Source organism: Ranitomeya imitator, chromosome 4 (genome assembly GCF_032444005.1).
Source record: "Ranitomeya imitator isolate aRanImi1 chromosome 4, aRanImi1.pri, whole genome shotgun sequence".
In the NCBI taxonomy this organism is placed as follows: domain Eukaryota; kingdom Metazoa; phylum Chordata; class Amphibia; order Anura; family Dendrobatidae; genus Ranitomeya; species Ranitomeya imitator.
This window is the reverse complement of record NC_091285.1, coordinates 192920625-192943070: the sequence shown is the minus strand read 5'-3', so window position 1 is coordinate 192943070 and position 22446 is coordinate 192920625. Positions and strand designations below refer to the sequence as shown.

At 47.1% G+C, this 22446-nt stretch overlaps 1 protein-coding gene across 1 annotated transcript in view; it reads left to right on the top strand.

Annotated features, from left to right (window-relative positions):
* The window catches only part of CDHR2 (cadherin related family member 2), a 220419-nt gene that overhangs the window by 126263 nt on the left and 71710 nt on the right, over positions 1-22446 (top strand). Inside the window, exons 15-17 of the mRNA XM_069764192.1 lie at positions 6050-6111; positions 8488-8731; positions 8813-9052. Of these exons, the coding sequence (XP_069620293.1) occupies positions 6050-6111; positions 8488-8731; positions 8813-9052 (546 nt within the window). The remainder of the gene's footprint in view (positions 1-6049; positions 6112-8487; positions 8732-8812; positions 9053-22446) is intronic.

Here is a 22446-nt window from a genome sequence, read left to right as displayed (position 1 = left end):
CTAGGTCTAAAATAAAAAAGTAGGCTCTATGCACTTTTAAATAGGTTCCAGGGGTACACAGGCAGCATTGGTGTGGTCAGTGGAGGACAATTGGAAGGAGGGACCGCAGACAGACTTACTAGGCCTAAAATAAAAAAGTAGGCTCTATGCACTTTTAAATAGGTTCCAGGGGTACACAGGCAGCATTGGTGTGGTCAGTGTAGGACAATTGGAAGGAGGGACAGCAGACAGACTTACTAGTCCTAAAATAAAAAAGTAGGCTCTATGCACTTTTAAATAGGTTCCAGGGGTACACAGGCAGCATTGGTGTGGTCAACGGAGGACAATTTGAAGGAGTGTCTGACAGTTAGTAGGCCAAAATAATAAATTGAAGTTAATGTCTGGCAAAATTTTTTTTAACAAATAAACAGGTGGCATACCTAGGTACAGGGGTGGGCTCCTCTGCTGACTTACAGTCAGTGGTATTTGGCGCAAAGTATTAACTGGTGTAAATGTAGGACAGGGCCCTTGAATATTTTTACTAGCATCATATATGTCAACAAATTGGTATTCGCAGGAAGGATTTAACCGCATAGACTAAACAGTGGTGGAGCAGTGAGAGATAATTTTGCAAGTGGTAGAGCACTGTTTGAGCTTGGGGGGGGAACACTCTCTCGTGGCCAGCGGTACTGGCCCAGGGCCCCTCATGTTACAACGGTGTGTCTGATGTTGGGTGCGCACCACCACCGCCAAAGACACTTCATTGTACTATGAGGGACCCTGTGCCAGTGCCGTCGCCCAAAAGTGGGCACACCCACCTCTTCAGACAAACTGCACTCTCATGGGTGCTTGCGCCAAGTGGTGACGACGGCCCCGTGGGGGGAGTCAGCCCATTTAGGGAGGTGTAAAAATGTCGTATGCTGGACATACAGCAGCTGCAAATGGAGAAATTGGAACAGTCAGTAAGACCAGTCCAAAAGAAAAACCTTTTTACAGGAAAGCTAGGTGTCAGCCGGGAAAGGTGGGGCAAAATAATTAGAAATCCATGATTGGTTCATTTTAATGAAGGTTAGATCATCAATATTTTGGGTAGCCAGACGACTCCTTTTTTCGGTCAGTATTGAACCAGCAGCACTGAATACTCTTTCTCATAGCACACTAGCTGCTGGGCAAGCAAGCTCCTGCAATGCATATTCTGCCAATTCAGGCCAGGTGTCTATTTTGGATGCCCAGTAATCAAATGGGAATGACGGGTGAGGGAGAACATCGATAAGGGATGAAAAATAGTAACCATACTGGACAAATGTTGTGTCCTGTCACTGTGAATTGATGTTGCAGTACCTGTCCTGTCTGCGGTCATTGCAAAATCACTCCACAACCTGGTCAGAAAACCCCTCTGTCCAACGCCACTTCTGATTTGTGCACCTCTAACACTTCTGCCATGTTGCCCCCTGCAGCTCTTGTGAGAACCATCACCGTTGCTGTGTGTTGGGAATGCCTGAATCAAACGGTTTACAAGAGTTGCTTGTTTGGTTGCCAATATTTGCTCAAGGTTCTCATGTGGCATGATATTTTGCAATTTCCCTTTATAGCGTGGATCCAGGAGGCAGGCCAACCAATAATCGTCATCGGTCATCATTTTTATAATGCGGGGGTCCCTTTTTAGGATACGCAAGGCATAATCTGCCATGTGGGCCAATGTTCCAGGTGTCAATTCACTGCTTGTGCTGGGTTGAGGAGCACTTTCTGGCAAATCAACATCAATTGTCTCCCTCTAAAAACCCTGAACCTGTTGTGAATTCTGCTCTTGGGCTCCCTCCGGTGGTTATGAGTGGTAGTGCTGCGGTAGTTGGATCGCAGCATTTATCAGATGTATCTATTTTTTGCAATTTGGGCTGCGCTATATAGCCTTGCTTGTTCCTTTAGTCAGTGCCAGTTGTCCATTGTTTTTGTAGGATTCACATCCCTTCTGGTCTCTCCTGTTCGCTGTGCTTTTCTTCAAAGATAAGTCCTGGCTTTGTTTTTGCTGTCCACCTGCTGTGGACCTTATAGTTCTGTGCATTTTTCATGTTTTGTCTTGTCCAGCTTGGTTGTGAAGGATTTTTTGCAGCCTAGCTGTGTCTCTGGAGATGCAGATATACCCTCCATGTCTTTAGTCAGATGTGGTGTTTTGTATTTTCTGTGGTGGATATTTTCTAGTGTTTTAATACTGACCGCATAGTACTCTGTTCTATCCTTTCTTTTTAGCTAGTATGGCCTCCTATGCTAAATCCTGATTTCATGTCTGCGTATGTTATTTCCCTCTCCTCTCACAGTCAATATTTGTGGGGGGCTGTCTATCCTTTGGGGATTTTCTCTGAGGCAAGATAGGTTTCCTGTTTCTGTCTTTAGGGGTAGTTAATTCTTAGGCTGTGTCGAGGGGTCTAGGGAGCGTTAGGTACCCCCCACGGCTACTTCTAGTTGCGCTGCTAAGTTCAGGGTTTGCGGTCAGTACAGGTGCCACCTTCTCCAGAGTACGTCTCATGCTGCTCCAAGGCCACCAGATCATAGCAGAACCTGACCTTGCAACGCCACCAGTTTCTATTGCCCCCTGAGAAGCTTCCTCATCCAAAAAATATTCATCCCCATCATCCTCCTCGTCCTCCTCCTCTTCGCCCGCCACCTCGTCCAGTAGACTTCCCTGACCAGACAATGGCTGACTGTCATCAAGGCTTCTTTCATCCTCGGCTGCAGACGCCTGCTCCTTTATGTGCATCAAACTTTGCATCAGCAGACGCATTAGGGGGATGCTCATGCTTATGATGGCGTCGTCTGCACTAACCAGGCGTGTGCATTCCTCAAAACACTGAAGGACTTGAAAAAAGGTCTTGTAACTTCGACCACTGCACACCTGAGAACTCCATGTCTGCCATCCTACTGCCTGCCCGTGTATGTGTATCCTCCCACAAATACACAACAGCATGCCTCTGTTCGCACAACCTCTGAAGCATGTGCAGTGTGGAGTTCCACCTTGTTGCAACGTTGATTATTAGGCGGTGCTGGGGAAGCTTCAAAGATCGCTGACGGTTCTGCATACGGCTGGAGTGTACGGGCGAACGGCGGATGTGCGAGCAAAGTCTGCGCACCTTCAGGAGCAGGTCGGGTAACCCCGGATAACTTTTCAGGAAGCACTGCACCACCAGGTTCAAGGTGTGAGCCAGGCAAGGAATGTGTTTCAGTTGTGAAAGGGCTATGGCAGCCATAAAATTCCTTCTGTTATCACTGACTACCTTGCCTGCCTCAAGATGTACACTGCCCAGCCATGACTCAGTTTCTTGCTGCAAGAACTCGGACAGAACTTCCGCGGTGTGTCTGTTGTTTCCGAAACACTTAATTTCCAACACAGCCTGCTGACGCTTGCCACTAGCTGTTCCATAATGGGAAACCTCATGTGCAACAGTGGCAGCTGCAGATGGAGTGGTCGTGCGACTGTGGTCTGAGGATGAGCTCTCGATTCTGCTGGAGGACGAGGAGGAGGAGGAGGGGGGTGAACTCCTACAGCCAACTGTTTCCTAGACCGTGGGCTAGGCAGAACTGTCCCAATATGGCTGTCCCTTGTGGACCCTGCATCCACTACATTAACCCAGTGTGCCATGATGGACACATAACGTCCCTGGCCGTGCCTACTGGTCCATGCATCTGTTGTGAGGTGCACCTTTCTACTGACAGATTGCCTGAGTGCATGGACAATGCGGTCTTTTACATGCTGGTGGAGGGCTGGGATGCCTTTTCTCGCAAAGAAGTGTCGACTGGGTAGGTCGTAGCGTGGTACTTTATAGTCCATCAGGGCATTGAAAGCTTCGCTTTCAACTAACCGGTAGGGCATCATCTCTAACGAGATTAGTCTAGCAATGTGGGCGTTCAAACCCTGTGTACGTGGATGAGAGGATGAGTACTTCCTTTTCCTAACGAGAGTCTCTTGTAGGGTGAGCTGGACTGGAGAGCTGCATATGGTGGAACTTGCGGAGGTGATGGTGGACATGGCATGCTGAGAGAGGGTTGGTGATGGTATTCTTGCAGTTGGCCTACATACAGTGTTTCCTACCACGAACATGGTGATTCCCTGACTGCTTTGGCCTTGCGATGAAACCTCCACATTTGCTGCAGGTGATGTCGTAAATGGTGGGCTTACAGTGAGGGAAGGAATGTAGCGTTGCTGGCTCACTTCATTGTGAGAGGGTGCAACAACGTTACGGGACGTTTGGTAGTTAGTCCAGGCTTGCAAGTGCATGGTGGTTAAATGTCTAAGCATGCAACTTGTATTTAGATTTTTCACATTCTGTCCTCTGCTGAAGGTCCTTGAGCATTTCTTACAGATGACTTTGCACTGATCATTTGGATCTTGGTTAAAAAATTGCCAGACTGTACTCTTCCTACTATCAGATACCTTTTTAGGCATTGCACACTGAGCTACTTTAACCGGATAGCCACGCTGTCCGTTTTTGGCCAGATACGGGCCTGCCAGATGAAATCTGTTGCGATGTTGATGCCTGCTGCGGCTCCTCCTCCTCCGCTTCAGAGCTACTGCTGCCTGCACCCTGTTCCCCCAATGGCTGTCAATCGGGGTCAACAACTGGGTCATTTATCACCTCCTCTTCTATGTCCCATGCACCTTCCTCTGTGTCACCGTGTAAGCCGGTGCTATAGCGTTCGGGACAGGGCACCATATTCTCATCAGGGTCAGATTCTGGCTCAGTACACTGCGAGGGCAATGTTGTGATCTGAGTCAATGGAACCGCATTATAATGTAGCTGTGGCTGTGCATCTGTGCACTTCATGTCCATTGCCACAACCTCTTCCACTAGACTTCCTCATTCTTGGAAAAATGTTACCAAACTAACAAACGTTATATTGTACTGTAAAACCAGTTAGAAGGTGTACGTAAACTTGTTGTGAGTTTAAATCTCCCTTTATAGGTGTGTGAGACTGCTGGGAAAATCAGGCCCACTGTATTACACTACACAGTTTGAGTGGCAGAAAGTGGAAGACAGATGCCACAAACAGGACTGACGCAGATGTACTCAGTGGCAATACAAATCTCCCTTTTTTATGTGTGGGAGAATGCAGGAAAAAATCAGGCCCACTGTATTACACTACACAGTTTGTTTGGCAGAAAGTGGATGACAGATGCCACAAACAGGACTGAAGCAGATGCACTCAGTGGCAATATAAATCTCCCTTTTTTAGGTGTGGGAGAATGCAGGAAAAAATCAGGCCCACTGTATTACACTACACAGTTTGAGTGGCAGAAAGTGGATGACAGATGCCACAAACAGGACTGACGCAGATGCACTCAGTGGCAATATAAATCTCCCTTTTTTAGGTGTGGGAGAATGCAGCAAAAAAATCAGGCCCACTGTATTACACTACACAGTTTGAGTAGCAGAAAGTGGTTGGCAGATATATCCAAAAATACAAGGGCTGTAGTAGAATTTCAATCTCCCTACAATGATCAAAGGACAAGTATGGCAGCAATAAAAATGACTGCTGCACGCAAGAGTGTTGACAAAGAAACAAGAGAACTGTGCAGAAAAGAAGGAGCAACAGGATTTTTGCTTTGAAAAAAGCAGTTGGTTTGCACAGCGGCGTACAAACAGCAATGCAGCCATTAGGGAGCCTTATAAGCTACAGAGCTGATGCACAGAAATCTAGCCTCCACTGTCCCTGCAAAGAAAAGGTGGTGTTGGACAGTGGAAATCGCTACAGCACAAGCGGCTTGGGGGTTAATATTCCCTTCCTTTTGGCAAATTTCCATTTTTTTTCACAAATAAACGCAAGTCATATCACATTTTTTTTACCACTATCATGAAGAACTATATGTCATGAGAGAACATTCTCAGAATCAGTGGGATTCATTGAAGCGTTACAGAGTTATTACCTCATAAAATGACAGTGGTCAGAATTGTAAAAATTGGCCTGGTCAGGAAGGTGTAAACAGGCTTCGGGATGAAGGGGTTAAAATAATTGATATTTATGCAAAAAATTACCATAGACTATACCGTATTATTACTTGTTTGCTTTTGTATTATAGGCAACTGACCCTGATTCTGGAATTTTTGGAATGATTACTTACTCATTATTGCCAGAATCAATGTAAGTATATAGAGATATAGAAACATTTGTATAGTGAATAAAGATGAGCAAATTGAGTTCATTTACAATTTTTTGAAATTTGCAAATCTGAATAATTCGCAATTTGGTTGGAAATATTACCTAAAATGGCCACTTCCATGTTACAAATGGCCTAAGACAGAGGAGAAGGAACAGGTGACCTTTGGCATACACTAGTATGCTTCCCTATAATACCTTGCAGCAGGCAGTCCATCCTATAGCACATTTAATGATAAGGGACTATAGGTGTGAGGTCACTGATGATTATAGTCATTAAAAATCTAATTGCACTCTGATCAATGTTATTCAATGGGTTACATCTCTTCTGTGATTTCTTTTCTCTCCTGATATCGTACTGGGAAAAAAATAACAGCAATTTGCTGCACATCTCTTACGAGACTCGCCAATCAATGGGTGCAAGCAAATGCACAGCACTCGGACCATGCAAGTGCTGTCTGATTTTTACACCCCAATCTACTTTGAAAAGCCGGCAATTCATTTGCCGCGTACAGTAGAATCACATCAGAACCCAAAAGAAAAGAATAGATAGGTTACATACAGTGTATACACATAGAATAGATAGATATTTACAGTGGGGGAAATGCAAACAACAATATTTGTCACCGTTCCGCTGAGAAGATCATAATCCATTTGTCCCACAATGGGTCTAGCTCTGCTACATCTAGATGACAAGCTGCATGGCTGCATGATAAGACCATACAGCCTGGTATCCAGCAAAGACACTGAGCAGTGTCTGCTACCGCTGCCCGGTATCTTGAGGTGAACTCTTATCACCTGACTGGTGTCACCGCGAGTGTGAGAAAGTTTCTGGAAGTTCACAGCCAATGAACTCACTTCACCTAACTGACGTCAGCACGAGCGCGGTGGGAAAATTTAAAAACCATCATCAGTACATGAATATATCACCAAAACCAACACTAGTATCACCATAAATACTGCACCACCACCATCTGTACATGAGTGTATTGCCAGAAGCACCTCCATTGCATGAATTACAGCAACAGGACCAGCAGAACAGTTATCACTACATAAATACAGCACTAGAACCATTATCAATACAGGAATACAGCACCAGAGCCAATATCAGTACATGAATATGTCACCAACCCCAACATCAGTGCCTCACTTAAATGTGGGGAGGCCATCGTCTAAGTGGGCCCCTAACCAGGTAACCCAGATTGCAACTCTCTCATCATTGCTTTCAACTGCGATGATGGGCCCCTCCTCCCACGCTCATGGGCCCCATAGTGGCTGAGTCTTACTGCTCTGCTGCAGATTTTAACTGTATGGGGATGCTGTGTACACCGATACAGTTAAAGGTACCGTCACACTAGACGATATCGCTAGCGATCCGTGACGTTGCAGCGTCCTCGCTAGCGATATCGTCCAGTGTGACAGGCAGCAGCGATCAGGCCCCTGCTGTGCTGTCGCTGGTCGGGGAAGAAAGTCCAGAACTTTATTTCGTCGCTGGACTCCCCGCAGACATCGCTGAATCGGTGTGTGTGACACCGATTCAGCGATGTCTTCACTGGTAACCAGGGTAAACATCGGGTAACTAAGCGCAGGGCCGCGCTTAGTAACCCGATGTTTACCCTGGTTACCATCGTAAAAAAACAAACAGTACATACTTACATTCAGCTGTCTGTCCCTTGCCGTCTGTTTGCTGCACTGACTGCTGGCCGCAAAGTGAAAGTGAAAGCACAGCACAGCGGTGAGTCACACAGCGGTGAGTCACCGCTGTGGCTGTGCTGTGCTTTCACTTTGCGGCCAGCAGTCAGTGCAGCAAACAGACGGCAAGGGACAGACAGCTGAATGTAAGTATGTACTGTTTGTTTTTTTACGATGGTAACCAGGGTAAACATCGGGTTACTAAGCGCGGCCCTGCGCTTAGTTACCCGATGTTTACCCTGGTTACCGGGGACCTCGGGATCGTTGGTCGCTGGAGAGCGGTCTGTGTGACAGCTCTCCAGCGACCAAACAGCGACGCTGCAGCGATCCGGATCGTTGTCGGTATCGCTGCAGCGTCGCTAAGTGTGACGGTACCTTTACAGCTGTGTGTCTCCAGGTGGGCCATGTGAAATATACACAGAATATGATAAGTGCAGGAATCAAGCAGAGGTTGATGGTGATGATCACTGGAACAGCAACAATGTGGCTAATAGTAGTTTAAAATGTGAATATATATATATTTTGGTTAAATCATTACTTGCGTTTGATAACATTTTCATAAATCCAAGAATACACTGTTATTACTGGAAGGAACAAGAGTAGTGCAGGTTACTAAGGTTATTATTAAATCCCAACGCCAATTCACAATTTTGATGTATTTCTTTTCAGATTGAACCTGTTTCAGGTAAACCCATCTGATGGGGAAATCAGTGTAGTGAATGGGGATCTTCTAGATCGAGAGCGCATTGCTTTTTATTATGCCACCCTAAAAGCACAGGATGGAATGAATGCCACTGGGACCACTCTTCTTGAAATTGAATTATTGGATATAAATGACTGTATTCCAACTGCTATAGGAGTATATAATATTTTTGTCAATGAGAACACGGAGAACGTCAGTATCCAGCTTGAGGTAATAAACACAATAAACAATTATCAAGCTTAAATGTTCTTTCTGTTGACTGCATTTACATAAAAGTTATGTTCTTCTTAGGCGACTGATAACGATGAACCGGGAAATAATAACAGTGTAATTGAGTATGAGATCCTACCCAGTGAATTCAGTGGGAACTTCAGCATTAACGTCACCACGGGGCTAATCACAAGTATTTCTCCTTTGGATCGAGAAGCTATTAATATTTCACAGAAAGGACGCATTATACTAACTGTGAAATTGTATGACCTGGGAATTCCTTCTTTATCCAGTAATGTTAGCGTAACCATCAATGTTGAGGTAATTTTTTTCTGCTTTATGAAATGAATTAAATATACTGATCAATCTTCTTGCATGTATATTAACAGAGATCACTCACTAGTTTTAAAATACAAGCTGCAGACATAAATAGACCTGATGAGGCTGGTACATTTATTTTGAAAATGCATATTTGCAATGGTTGTATTATCCATTTTAAGAGCTCTCAATCCTACTATTAGGGTACTTTCACACTAGCGTTTTTTTTAATACGTCACAATGCGTCGTTTAGGGGAAAAAACGCATCCTGCAAAGTTGTTTGCAGGATGCGTTTTTGCCCCATAGCGTAACATTACTGACGCATTGCGACATACTGACACGTGACGGTTGCGCCGTGTTGTGGCGGACCGCCGGGAGCAAAAAAGTTAAATGTAATGTTTTTTGCTCCAGACGGACCGCTTTTTCCGACCGCGCATGCGCGGCCTGAACTCCGCCCCCACCTCCCTGCACCTCACAATGGGGCAGCGGATGCGCCGGAGAATGCATCCGCTGCACCCGTTGTGCGGTGCTAACAACGCTAGCGTCGGAATCTCGGCCCGACGCAATGCGACGGGCCGAATTCCGACGCTAGTGTGAAAGTAGCCTTAAAATGCTCTTTATTATACAGCAATTCTGACATAGACTTTAAACATAAGTACACAGGATGGCTGACTGTGCATCAGAGATTCCTGTTACCATTTAATGTACATTGTCATATAAAGTGTTGTGAGCAGTCACATCAGTTTGGCCTATGTCATCAGCATTATGGGGTCCACAGTTGCTGATACTTTTCTGTCTCTGTTGTTAGCCCTAAACTGTACTCAAAGGTCTCAAATGCATGGGACATCATAGGAATAGTCAGTTCTCTCCCTATAGACACCAGTGGACTTTTTAATCTATGTTCCTCCATGGCTGCAATTGTTTGGCCAAGCACTGACAAATGCTGCTCATTCTTAGTGCAGCATGAATCTAATAACAGCAGGGCCAGCTTTATGTGTAGAAAAAATGGGCAATTGCTCAGGCCCCCACCCCTTTGCAGGCCCAGCATTTACAGTAGAAACTAATAGTTTTGCATTATCAGTTTGTTTGATGTGCATCATGACCTTTGGTGACATCATGGGTGTGTGACTGTGATGTCACAAAGGGACCTAAGCCCTGCGGGGGTCTAGAAGAACTTAAGAGAAGGAGACAGACTGTTCAATTCTCTATAGTGTGTGAATGTACTTGTGAATGTATTTATGTATATATACACTGCTCAAAAAAATAAAGGGAACACTTAAACACCGAATATAACTCCAAGTAAATCAAACTTCTGTGAAATCAAACTGTCCACTTAGGAAGCAACACTGTTTGACAATCAATTTCACATGCTGTTTGGCCAATTTGATAGAAAACAAATGGAAATTATTGGCAATTATCAAGACACACTCAATAAAGGAGTGGTTCTGCAGGTGGGGACCACAGACTACATCTTAGTACCAATGCATTCTGGCTTTTGTTTTGGTCACTTTTGATTGTTGGTTGTGCTTTCACACTCGTGGTAGCATGAGACAGAGTCTACAACCAACACAAGTGGCTCAGGTAGTGTAGCTCATCCAGGATGGCACATCAATGCGAGCTATGGCAGGAAGGTTTGCTGTGTCTGTCAGGATAGGGTCCAGAGGCTGGAGGTGCTACTAGGAGACAGGCCAGTACACCAGGAGACATGGAGGGGGGCACAGGAGTTCAACAACCCAGCAGCAGGACTGCTACCTCAGCATTTGTGCAAGGAGGAACAGGAGGAGCACTGCCAGAACCCTGCAAAATGACCTCCAGCAGGCCACAAATGTGCATGTGTCTGCACAAACGGTTAGAAACCGACTCCTTGAGGATGTTCTGAGTGCCCGACGTCCACACATGGAGGTTGTGCTCACAGCCCAACACCATGCATGACGATTGGCATTTGCCACAGAACACAGAACCTGCAGTAACCACCGATCGACCAAACCGCTGCATGACCATCTCTACCCTCACCTACTGTATTCTCACCCATCCCTTGTAGATTGTGAGCCTTCACGGGCAGGGTCCTCATTCCTCCTGTACCAGTTATGACTTGTATTGTTTAAGATTATTGTACTTGTTTTTATTATGTATACCCCTCCTCACATGTAAAGCGCCATGGAATAAATGGCGCTATAACAATAAATAATAATAATAACACCAGAATTGGTGCCCTGTACTCTGCACAGATGAAAGCAGGTTCACACTTAGCACATGTGACAGATGTGACAGAGTCTGGAGATGCCGTGGAGAGCGATCTGCTGCCTACAACATCCTTCAGCATGACCGGTTTGGCAGTGGGTTAGTAATGGTGTGGGGTGGCATTTCTTTGGAGAGCCGCACAGCCCTCCATGTGTTCACCTGAGGAAGCCTGACTGCCATTAGGTAGCGAGATGAGATCTTCAGACTCCTTATGAGACCATATGCTGGTGCGGTTGGCCCTGGGTTATTCCTAATGCAGGACAATGCCAGACCTCATGTGGCTGGAGTGTGTCAGCAGTTCCTGCAAGATGAAGGCATTGAAGCTAAGGACTGGCCCGCCTGTTCCCCAGACCTGAATATGACCGAACACATCTGGGACATCATATATCGCACCATCCACCAATGTCAGATTGCACCACAGACTGTTTAGGAGTTGGCGGATGCTTTAGTCCAGGTCTGGGAGGAGATCCCTCAGGAGACCATCTGCCGCCTCATCAGGAGCATGCCCTGGCATTGTAGGAAGGTCATACAGACACATGGAGGCAACACACACAACTGAACATCATTTCCTTGTCTTGAGGCATTTCCACTGAAGTTGGATCAGCCTGTAATTTGATTTTCCACTTTGATTTTGAGTATCATTCCAAATCTAGACCTCCATGGGATATTAATTTTGATTTACATTGATCATTTTTATGTTTTATTGTTCTCAACACATTCCACTATGTAATGAATAAAGATTTGCAACTGAAATATTTCATTCAGTGATATCTAGGATGTGGTATTTTAGTGTTCCCTTTATTTTTTGAGCAGTGTATATATGCTCTGCCTAAACAAGTGTTTGTGTGTTTGTGCTCCGTGTATATGTGTCTGCATTTATGTGTTCTGTGTATACATACAGTTAGGGCCAGAAATATTTGGACAGTGACACAATTTTCGCGAGTTGGGCTCTGCATGCCACCACATTGGATTTGAAATGAAACCTCTACAACAGAATTCAAGTGCAGATTGTAACGTTTAATTTGAAGGGTTGAACAAAAATATCTGATAGAAAATGTAGGAATTGTACACATTTCTTTACAAACACTCCACATTTTAGGAGGTCAAAAGTAATTGGACAAATAAACATAACCCAAACAAAATATTTTTATTTTCAATATTTTGTTGCAAATCCTTTGGAGGCAATCACTGCCTTAAGTCTGGAACCCATGGACATCACCAAACGCTGGGTTTCCTCCTTCTTAATGCTTTGCCAGGCCTTTACAGCCGCAGCCTTCAGGTCTTGCTTGTTTGTGGGTCTTTCCATCTTAAGTCTGGATTTGAGCAAGTGAAATGCATGCTCAATTGGGTTTAGATCTGGAGATTGACTTGGCCATTGCAGAATGTTCCACTTTTTGGCACTCATGAACTCCTGGGTAGCTGTGGCTGTATGCTTGGGGTCATTGTCCATCTGTACTATGAAGCGCCGTCCAATCAACTTTGCAGCATTTGGCTGAATCTGGGCTGAAAGTATATCCCGGTACACTTCAGAATTCATCCGGCTACTCTTGTCTGCTCTTATGTCATCAATAAACACAAGTGACCCAGTGCCATTGAAAGCCATGCATGACCATGCCATCACGTTGCCTCCACCATGTTTTACAGAGGATGTGGTGTGCCTTGGATCATGTGCCGTTCCCTTTCTTCTCCAAACTTTTTTCTTCCCATCATTCTGGTACAGGTTGATCTTTGTCTCATCTGTCCATAGAATACTTTTCCAGAACTGAGCTGGCTTCTTGAGGTGTTTTTCTGCAATTTTAACTCTGGCCTGTCTATTTTTGGTATTGATGAATGGTTTGCATCTAGATGTGAACCCTTTGTATTTACTGTCATGGAGTTTTCTCTTTACTGTTGACTTAGAGACAGATACACCTACTTCACTGAAAGTGTTCTGGACTTCAGTTGATGTTGTGAACGGGTTCTTCTTCACCAAATTAAGTATGCGGCAATCATCCACCACTGTTGTCATCCGTGGACGCCCAGGCCTTTTTGAGTTCCCAAGCTCACCAGTCAATTCCTTTTTTCTCAGAATGTACCCAACTGTTGATTTTGCTACTCCAAGCATGTCTGCTATCTCTCTGGTGGATTTTTTATTTTTTTTCAGCCTCAGGATGTTCTGCTTCACCTCAATTGAGAGTTCCTTTGACCGCATGTTGTCTGCTCACAGCAACAGCTTCCAAATGCAAAACCACACACCTGGAATCCACCCCTGACCTTTTAACTACTTCATTGATTACAGGTTAACGAGGGAGACGCCTTCAGAGTTAATTGCAGCCCTTAGAGTCCATTGTCCAATTACTTTTGGTCCCTTGAAAAAGAGGACGCTATGCATTACAGAGCTATGATTCCTAAACCCTTTCTCCGATTTGGATGTGGAAACTATCATATTGCAGCTGGGAGTGTGCACTTTCAGCCCATATTATATATATAATTGTATTTCTGAACATGTTTTTGTAAACAGCTAAAATAACAAAACTTGTGTCACTGTCCAAATATTTCTGGCCCTAACTGTATGTGGCACATATGACTGTTCACTTGTTAATTTGTTTCCTCAGTTCGGGAGTGCTGAATTTCACTAGGGGGGAATGTGGCACCCCAGGAGTCTGGTTGCCACAGTGGCATTGCCTCTCTCAAAGGGAGTAATGTCATGCCTGGGAGCAAGGAGGGATCCCCTTACCAGGTGTCAGTACGAGAGAAGTAGAGCAGAACCTGGGGAGTGGTGCTGTGATTAAACTCGCCCCAGAGTTGATCGCTAGGAACCAGATAACGGAGTCCATGGTTGTGTGGGTACTGAAGTCCCAGCAGCTAAATCCAGAGGGCAGGGGACTGCAGGTCTCCTGGCCCGATCTAATACCCGGCAGCACAGCAGCATACCAGAGCCTGGAGCCAACACAAAGGAGCGGCACCTGTGATAGGCTTGATCTGCCTGCCATATGGACAAAGGTTAGTTTTTAAAAATAGAGACAGTTAGCAGCAGGATTGTGAACTGTTAGGCAGCAAGGAAAAAGGGAGGGCAGTGCAGAAGGAAGACCTCCGTACCTACCTGGCCAGGTGTATTCAAAACTTGCTTCTAGGCTGCCGGCTCTCCATTAGGATCTGTTACCAGTACCCCAGTCTGTACTGTCAACCATCAAGTGAAGGAAAAGAAAACTAGAGCCCTTGTGTCATTCAGTGATGTCTTGTGCCCTGAGTCCTGCACCACAAGGTACACAAAGCCTGACATAAATGGAACTGGTAGCCCTGGAGCCCTGCTCCACCTGTGGGGTGCAGAACCATCCCAGCTGCGTCAACATCAGCCCCAGCAGTCTCCTTTAGCAGCATCGGCTATCCATTGCTGAACACCACAGGTGGCATCACGTTAAATCCCATATACATATTCCCCATTTTATGGCACAGCCAGGGCCACGGGAGTCGGGTCACAGCCCCGTGACTTCCCCAACGAACTGTCTGACCCGGTTCTGAGTACCCCACGGCCCTGGTGGGCATGTCACATATATCTGTATGTTCTCTGTATACATTTGTGTTCGTATGTGGTCTATGTATGCCTCTGTATGTATATTCTCTGTGTATACATGTGTCTGTATGTGTGTGCTCTTTGTGTACATATATGTTTGTATGTATGTGCTCTGTGCATACATATGTCTATATGCATGTGCTCTGTGTATACATGTGGGTATGTGTAACAAGGTGGTCTGGGGTGGTAGTCCCAGCCGAGTCAACTAAGCTACAGTCAGTATACACCCTGGTACCTTGTACAGAAATAGGCAGGACAAACGTATTCCAGACACAGCTGCAATCCAACAGAGAAACAATTTAATAGAAGGAAATAAAGTACAAACACTGGCTTCCTGCTCTCTCCCTAGCTTCGTCCACGGCCGTACCCACAACAGCCACAGCGGCCAAAAGAGGCAGTAGTCCTTACGCCAGAATTTGCATGCTTGAAGTCTCTTTGGAGGGGCACCTATGTAGTCCTAGTGCCCGTTGTGCTGCCCAAAGATCCGGAGCAGCACGCACTTCTCTCCAGGGGCAGACCTCTTCTCTCAGGCCATGCTGCCTGGGCTCTGCACTGCAGACAGGGACTTCCTGTCTGCTTGGAGCCGTTGGCTCAGCCGCCTAAATTAACCCTAGACCAGTGATTTTCAACCTTTTTTGAGCCGCGGCACACTTTTTATACTTAAAATATCCCGAGGCACACCACCAACCAAAATGGCACAAAATGGTGCGTCCAGGTTTGAGATGAAAGTCTGCAGTCATTTTATGTGACTGCAGGCTTCTGAATTCTCACAGCGCAAGCACGGCACACTTTCAGGATTCTCCCTTGCCGGTGGCCAGAGTGGACGGTCATGACAGCACAAGTATGTGATTTGGATACTTCTGGCCACATTCTAACTAGACGTGTCCGGCCTCAGTCAATTCATTTTCATTGAATGAGGCCACACATGTCTAGTCAGCATGTGACCGCATGTATGTAAATCACCAACATCAGAGAATTATGATAGCAGTGCGCACTGTGAGAATTCAGAAGTCTGCAGTCACATAGTATGACTGCAGACTCATCACAACCTTGGACATCCCCTTTAATGTTCCTAACAATTAAAAATGAGAATTAGTATCACAAAAAAAACACATTTACATCCAGGTACCTGATAGATGACGTTGTTTGTGGAGTCGCCTCTTTCTTTTCATCTTCACCTTGTCCAGATGCCATGATGACTCTTCTCATCCACCGGCAGAGCTCGTTTCTGCAGACTTCCATCTTCTCCTGTCTTCTGCAGCACATCCCGACACAACACCCTTAAAGATAGCAGTGTTATTATAATGCTCCGAAATAACAATATCTGCCCTAGGCTGAGCCCCTGAGTAAATAATTGCCCCTCACTTTATTCCCAGCACATAATATGACCCTCACTGTCCCTCTTATGGTACATGCCATCCACACTACCCTCTCTCTCTTTTCCATACTTCACGCTGCCTTCTCATACTGTGTCCCTCATAGAGAGCCCAGTCTCTCTACTGTGCCCCTTCATTACACTCCTCCTACTTGGCATACTGTCTCCTCCTGGCTGTTACCCTCACACTACTCAGTATCTATTATGTGTCCACTCACACTTTCATCCCCCCATACTGTCTGCACACATTTCTAATAGCCTCCTCCTGTACATCCCCCCCTGCTAACATACCCCTTTGCTCTCTCCATATTTCCTCCTCACACATTCCCCCCTCACACATTCCCCCGACTCCCCATACTGTCCTCACACATCCCATCACCGTTGCTCCCAGTACTGTCAGCACACATTTTTCCCTTCACTACTGTGTCCACCCCCATCTCCCCACTCACCCCCACAGAATATATCCACTGCCCTTCCGATAGAATAAATCCATCCCCTTCCACAGAATAAATGCACCCTGCCCCACACATGCTAAATAAATTCCAGCCCCCCCCACATACACACTGAATAAATCCCCCCCACACACTGAATAAATCCCCCCCCACACACTGAATAAATCCCCCCCACACACTGAATAAATCCCCCCACACACTGAATAAATCCCCCCCAGACACTGAATAAATCCCCCCCACACACTGAATAAATCCCCCCACACACTGAATAAATCCCCCCCACACACTGAATAAATCCCCCCACACACTGAATAAATCCCCCCCACACACTGAATAAATCCCCCCCCACAGAATAAATCCCCCCCACACACTGAATAAATCCCCCCCACACACTGAATAAATCCCCCCACACACACTGAATAAATCCCCCCAAACACACTGAATAAATCCCCCCCAAATACACTGAATAAATCCCCCCCCACACTGAATAAATCCCCCCACACACTGAATAAATCCCCCCAAACACACTGAATAAATCCCCCCCAAACACACTGAATAAATCCCCCCACACACTGAATAAATCCCCCCACACACGTAATAAATCCCCCCACATACTCCCCATAAACCCACCCCACGCTGAATCTTCGGTGTCTTCAGCTCCACAGCACAGGAGCACTTACCACCAAGTCTCTTCTTTCTCCTGCGCGCCGGATAGTGACGTCAGCAGCGTGATCACATGACTTGATCATGCTGCTGGCGTCGCTCTGACCCAGCGGTCAGAGCCTTGATTGTACTCGCAGCTGGTAGATGTCTGCGAGTACAATTGATCTCCGGGAGCCGGCGCGCTGCAGCTTCTCTGTGCCGGCTGTCAGCTTGACAGTCGGCACAGAGAACAGCTGACTCCCTTTCCCCGCGGCACACCCGACCATGTGTCGCGGCACACTAGTGTGCCGCGGCACACTGGTTGAAAAACACTGCCCTAGACTATCCCTACACTACAGGCATCATACAGTACAATGGTAGAACATTTGAACAAGGCAAACACAGCACATACATTACAATGATGCAATATAAGGACATTATAAGCACAGTAAATGAACACAAGACATCAAGACATTAATAAACAGGTACACCATCTGGGTACTGCATAAGTTGCACAGGCCCAGTACCTAGGAGAGTGAGGAGACAATGAGGTTCTCTGCCACCTCCTTACACCCCTCCCTCCTAAAACATGGTCATCCTGGACCGTCAGGGCCTTTAAATACGCAACATAGCCTTTAATAAAACATTGAAACATACAGTCCATAAAAAAAGTATCACAGTAGTCTCTGAGAATGATACAGTGGCTCGATGGCCCTTTAACACTGGTGGGTCCCATTCAAACCTGGCAGTTTCCCCCTCCCTCCTTTCAGTGGACCTCAGGCCCCCAAACGGTGGTGGGCTGCATCTCAACATGGGGCTTGTCCAGGGACAGAAATGGGGCACAGTCCAGGGACAACATGGTTCAGTTCTATAGCAGCCGCACAAAATCCACCATAATTAACTCCCATGGGGTTTTGGTCCAGTGATCCAGCAGGGGGAGCACCAATGCAAACAAACTGGGAGGAGGGGAAAACAAATAGACATGGTCCTTGTCCTGTGACCACGCCGGATGCCATAGTTCTTCGGCGCCACACTGGGTTCTTTGCTCCTTCAGAGGCGCAGAACAGTCCCTGGTATCTCCTTTCTGGGTGCAACTGGCACCAACACAATATAAAGGGGCTTCTTCAGTTCACACACGGCCGCTGATTTGTGTAATGGGCCGCATTTGGGCCCTGCACTACTATGTAGGTCTGGGACGAGAACCCGCTGGAGGAGGAGTCCCCGCTGTTTCTCTGGCTTTGCACTCCCCCCAGGAGTGGTCCCACAGTCCTTGGAGCTTCCGGCTCTGCTGATACATTGATGGCCGCCTCACAGCTCTGACTCGCCACTCTCTCTGGAACACTTGTAGCAACTGCGGCTGTTGCAACCGTATGTTCCACATGCTGAGCCCCTCCCATCCAGAGGCTATTCTCACAGTCACCGTGTGTTAAGGTTGGCGGAACGCACCGAATATATTTATTAGATGGGATTGGTGCGTTCACAACCCGGGATCCACCGTGCAGGAAAGAACCTGTTGCTAAGTAAATGGCGGCACTATATGGCGGTAAAAACCAGCTCTGTTAGCTTCACAGAGCAGCCAAGAAAGCAAAGCTCTGTGCCCTGTTAGACTTTCAAACGAGAGCAGTCAGTGGTCATGCATGCACACAAAACTCCTCGCCGGAGATGCCAGCATTCTAGGGGCATATTTCAGCCAGGTCCCTGAATACACACAAACACAATCTCCTCGCCGGAGGTGCCAGCATTCTAGGGACCAATGGAAGTTGCTGCAGTACTGAGCATGTGACCCTAGATCTCCACTGATAGATCTTGCCCTGGGCATGCTCAGTGTGTGCAAAGCAGGACTTAGTCTTAGCACCTACAGGACCTTCCAAGAAGGACCAATGGAAGTTGCTGCAATACCTGAGCATTTGACCCTTGATCTCCACTGAGATATCTTACCCTGGGCATGCTCAGTGTGTGCAAAGCAGGACTTAGTCCCTGAAAAGCCTGTTCGCCACAGATCAGTGCAGGGTCCAATAGCAAAGCCTGAAGAGGCAGCAGTAACCCTTTGCACAGTATCAGTCCTGCTGAGCAGGCTCCACTGTGGCCGATGCAGAATGGGAGACCGCAGCAGACATGGATCGAGATTCCCCTTGTGCAGCAGAGGAAACTCGACTCCTAACATTACCCCCCCTCCTAGGGCCCCCCCTTCTTGAGCCTCGCTACCCTCAAAAGCTGCAATGAGCAGCAGAGCCCGAATGTGCTCCACAGGCTCCCAGGTTCTATCCTCTGGACCGTGACCCTTCCAGTCCACCAGATAAAATTTCTTGCCACGTACCACCTTGCACCCTACATTAGCATTCACCTCAAACTCATCTGTGGATGAACCCGATGTCCTGGCAGGTGACTCAGAAAACTGGGACAAATGAACGGGCTTTAAGAGGGAAAGTGAAAAGTATCAGTGATACCAAGGCATGGAGGAATAGCCAAACGGTAGACCACAGGGTTGACCTGTTCCAGAACCTTGAACGGGCCAATGTAGCGAGGATCAAACTTAGTGGACTCAAATCACAGCCTGATGTTAGGGGCGGAGAGCCACACTAAGTCGCCAGGAGCAAAGGTCGGAGCGGGGCGCCGGTGTGTATCAGCCGAGCCCTCATTCTCTCCTTGGAGGCCTGGATGGCATCCTGTGTGCGGTCCCAGATGTCACGTGCCTCCACCGTCCAGTCTGCCACCCTAGAATAGGTGGATGACACAGGCATGGGCACAGGGACATGCGGATGCTGGCCGTAATTAAGGAGAAAAGGAGTCTGACCAGTGGAATCGGCTACGGCGTTGTTCAAGGCAAATTCCGCCCAAGGTAGCAAAGATGCCCAGTCATCCTGCCTAGCAGAGACAAAATGTCGCAAATATGTCACCAGAGTCTGGTTGGTTCTCTCCACCAACCCATTCGTCTTGGGATGGTATGCAGAGGAGAGGTTCAACTCTACACTGAGAAAACGGCAGAGCTCTCTCCAAAACCGAGATGCGAACTGGGGACCCCGATCACTGACAATTTTATCAGGCATACCATGTAAACGGAAAATGTGCTTAATGAATAACGCCGCCAAGGCCCGTGCAGAAGGTAACTGTGGAAGCGGCACCAAGTGCACCATCTTAGAGAAATGGTAGGTGACAACCCAGATAACGGTGCAGCTACGCGACTTGGGTAAGCCCACCACGAAGTCCATCCCAACCATTTCCCAGGGCCTGTCTGCCACCGGTAGAGGGTAAAACAACCCAGCAGGCCGTTGCCAAGGAGACCGATTCTGGGCGCAGGAAACGCATGCCCGAATATAGTCCCGAACATCACGGGCCATATGCGGCCACCAATACGTTCTCGCCAAAAGCTTGGATGTCTTTTTGGTCCCAAAATGCCCACCCACTCTGGACGAGTTAGCCCAAGAGAGAACCTCTGGTCGTAAATTCGCTGGCACAAAAGTCTTGCCCAGGGGCACAGACTCTAACAAAACCGGAGCTACAGTTCTCAGGCTCTCAGAAGGGACAATAAGCCGAGCTCCTCCTCCTCAGATGATGACACTACGGAGCGGGAGAGAGCTTTGGCGCGAATGTTCTTCTCCCCGGAGAGAAAATGAAGAGTTAAATGAAACCGGGAGAAGAACAGGGACCATCTAGCCTGGCGAGAATTCAGCCGCTGGGCCGTCTGTAAATATACCAAGTTTTTGTGGTCAGTGAAAACCTAGAAGGGAAAGCGAGCTCCCTCCAAGAGATGTCTCCATTCTGAAAACGCCAACTTCATGGCTAGCAACTCCCTGTCCCCGATGGAATAATTCCTCTCCGCCGGTGTGAAGGTCTTAGAGAAGAAGAAGCAAGGATGCTTCCGACCTTGAGTATCCTTTTGGAAAAGGACTGCTCCAGCACCAACGAATGAGGCATCCACCTCCATGATAAATGGCTTATGTACATCGGGGCGATGTAGAATGGGAGCGCTAGCAAAGTGTGATTTAACCAAAAGGAAGGCCTTGGAGACATCCTCTGACCACAACTTGGGATTTGCTCCCTTCTCGGTGAGGGCAACCAAGAGAGCTACCAAAGTTGAGAAGTGTGGGATGAACTGACGATAGTAGTTAATGAACCACATAAAGCGCTGCACCGCTTTAAGTGAATGGGGTTCCTGCCAGTCCATCACAGCATGTAGCTTGGCAGGATCCATAGCCAAACCCTGGGCAGAGATGATATAACCAAGGAAAGGCAAGGACTCCTGCTCAAACACACACTTCTCCAACTTGGCGTAGAGGGAGTTTGCCCGTAAGAGGTCAAAGACTTTGCGAACATCTCTCTGATGGGAGTCAATATCTGGAGAGTAGATGAGAATATCATCCAGATAGACTATGACCAAGGTAGTGAGCATATCCCGGAAGATATCGTTCACAAAGTCTTGGAAAATGGCTGGGGCATTACAGAGCCCGAAGGGCATCACCAGATATTCATAGTGCCCATCCCTGGTGTTAAAAGCTGTCTTCCATTCGTCCCCCTCACGGATGCGAATCAGGTTGTAAGCACCCCGCAGATCTAATTTTGTAAATACCCTTGCTCCCTGTAGCATATCAAAAAGCTCAGATATCAGGGGTTATGGGTACTTGTTCTTAACGGTGATGGCGTTAAGACCCCTGTAGTCTATGCATGGACGTAAGTCTCCAGTCTTCTTCTGTACAAAGAAGAAACCAGCCCCTGCAGGTGACACTGACTTCCTAATGAATCCTCTTGCCAGATTCTCTTGGATGTACTGAGACATTGCCTCCGTCTCCGGGAGAGATAACGGATAGACTCGACCCCGGGGAGGCTCAGCACCAGGCAAGAGGTCAATAGGAGAGTCATAGGGGCGGTGAGGAGGAAGGGTCTCCGCAGCCCTTTTGGAGAACACGTCTGCATAGGGCCAATAGTGCTTGGGGAGAGAGGAAAGATCTGCGGGTACCTGTGTTGTAGCAACCTGAACGCACTCCCTCTGACATCTACCCTCGCAGGATTTACTCCATCCCAAAATGCTCCCAGAGGACCACTCTATATGAGGAGAATGATAGCGAAGCCATGGTATCCCCAACAGGACCTCATCAATCCCCTCAGGAATGACTAATAGGGAGATAATCTCCTGATG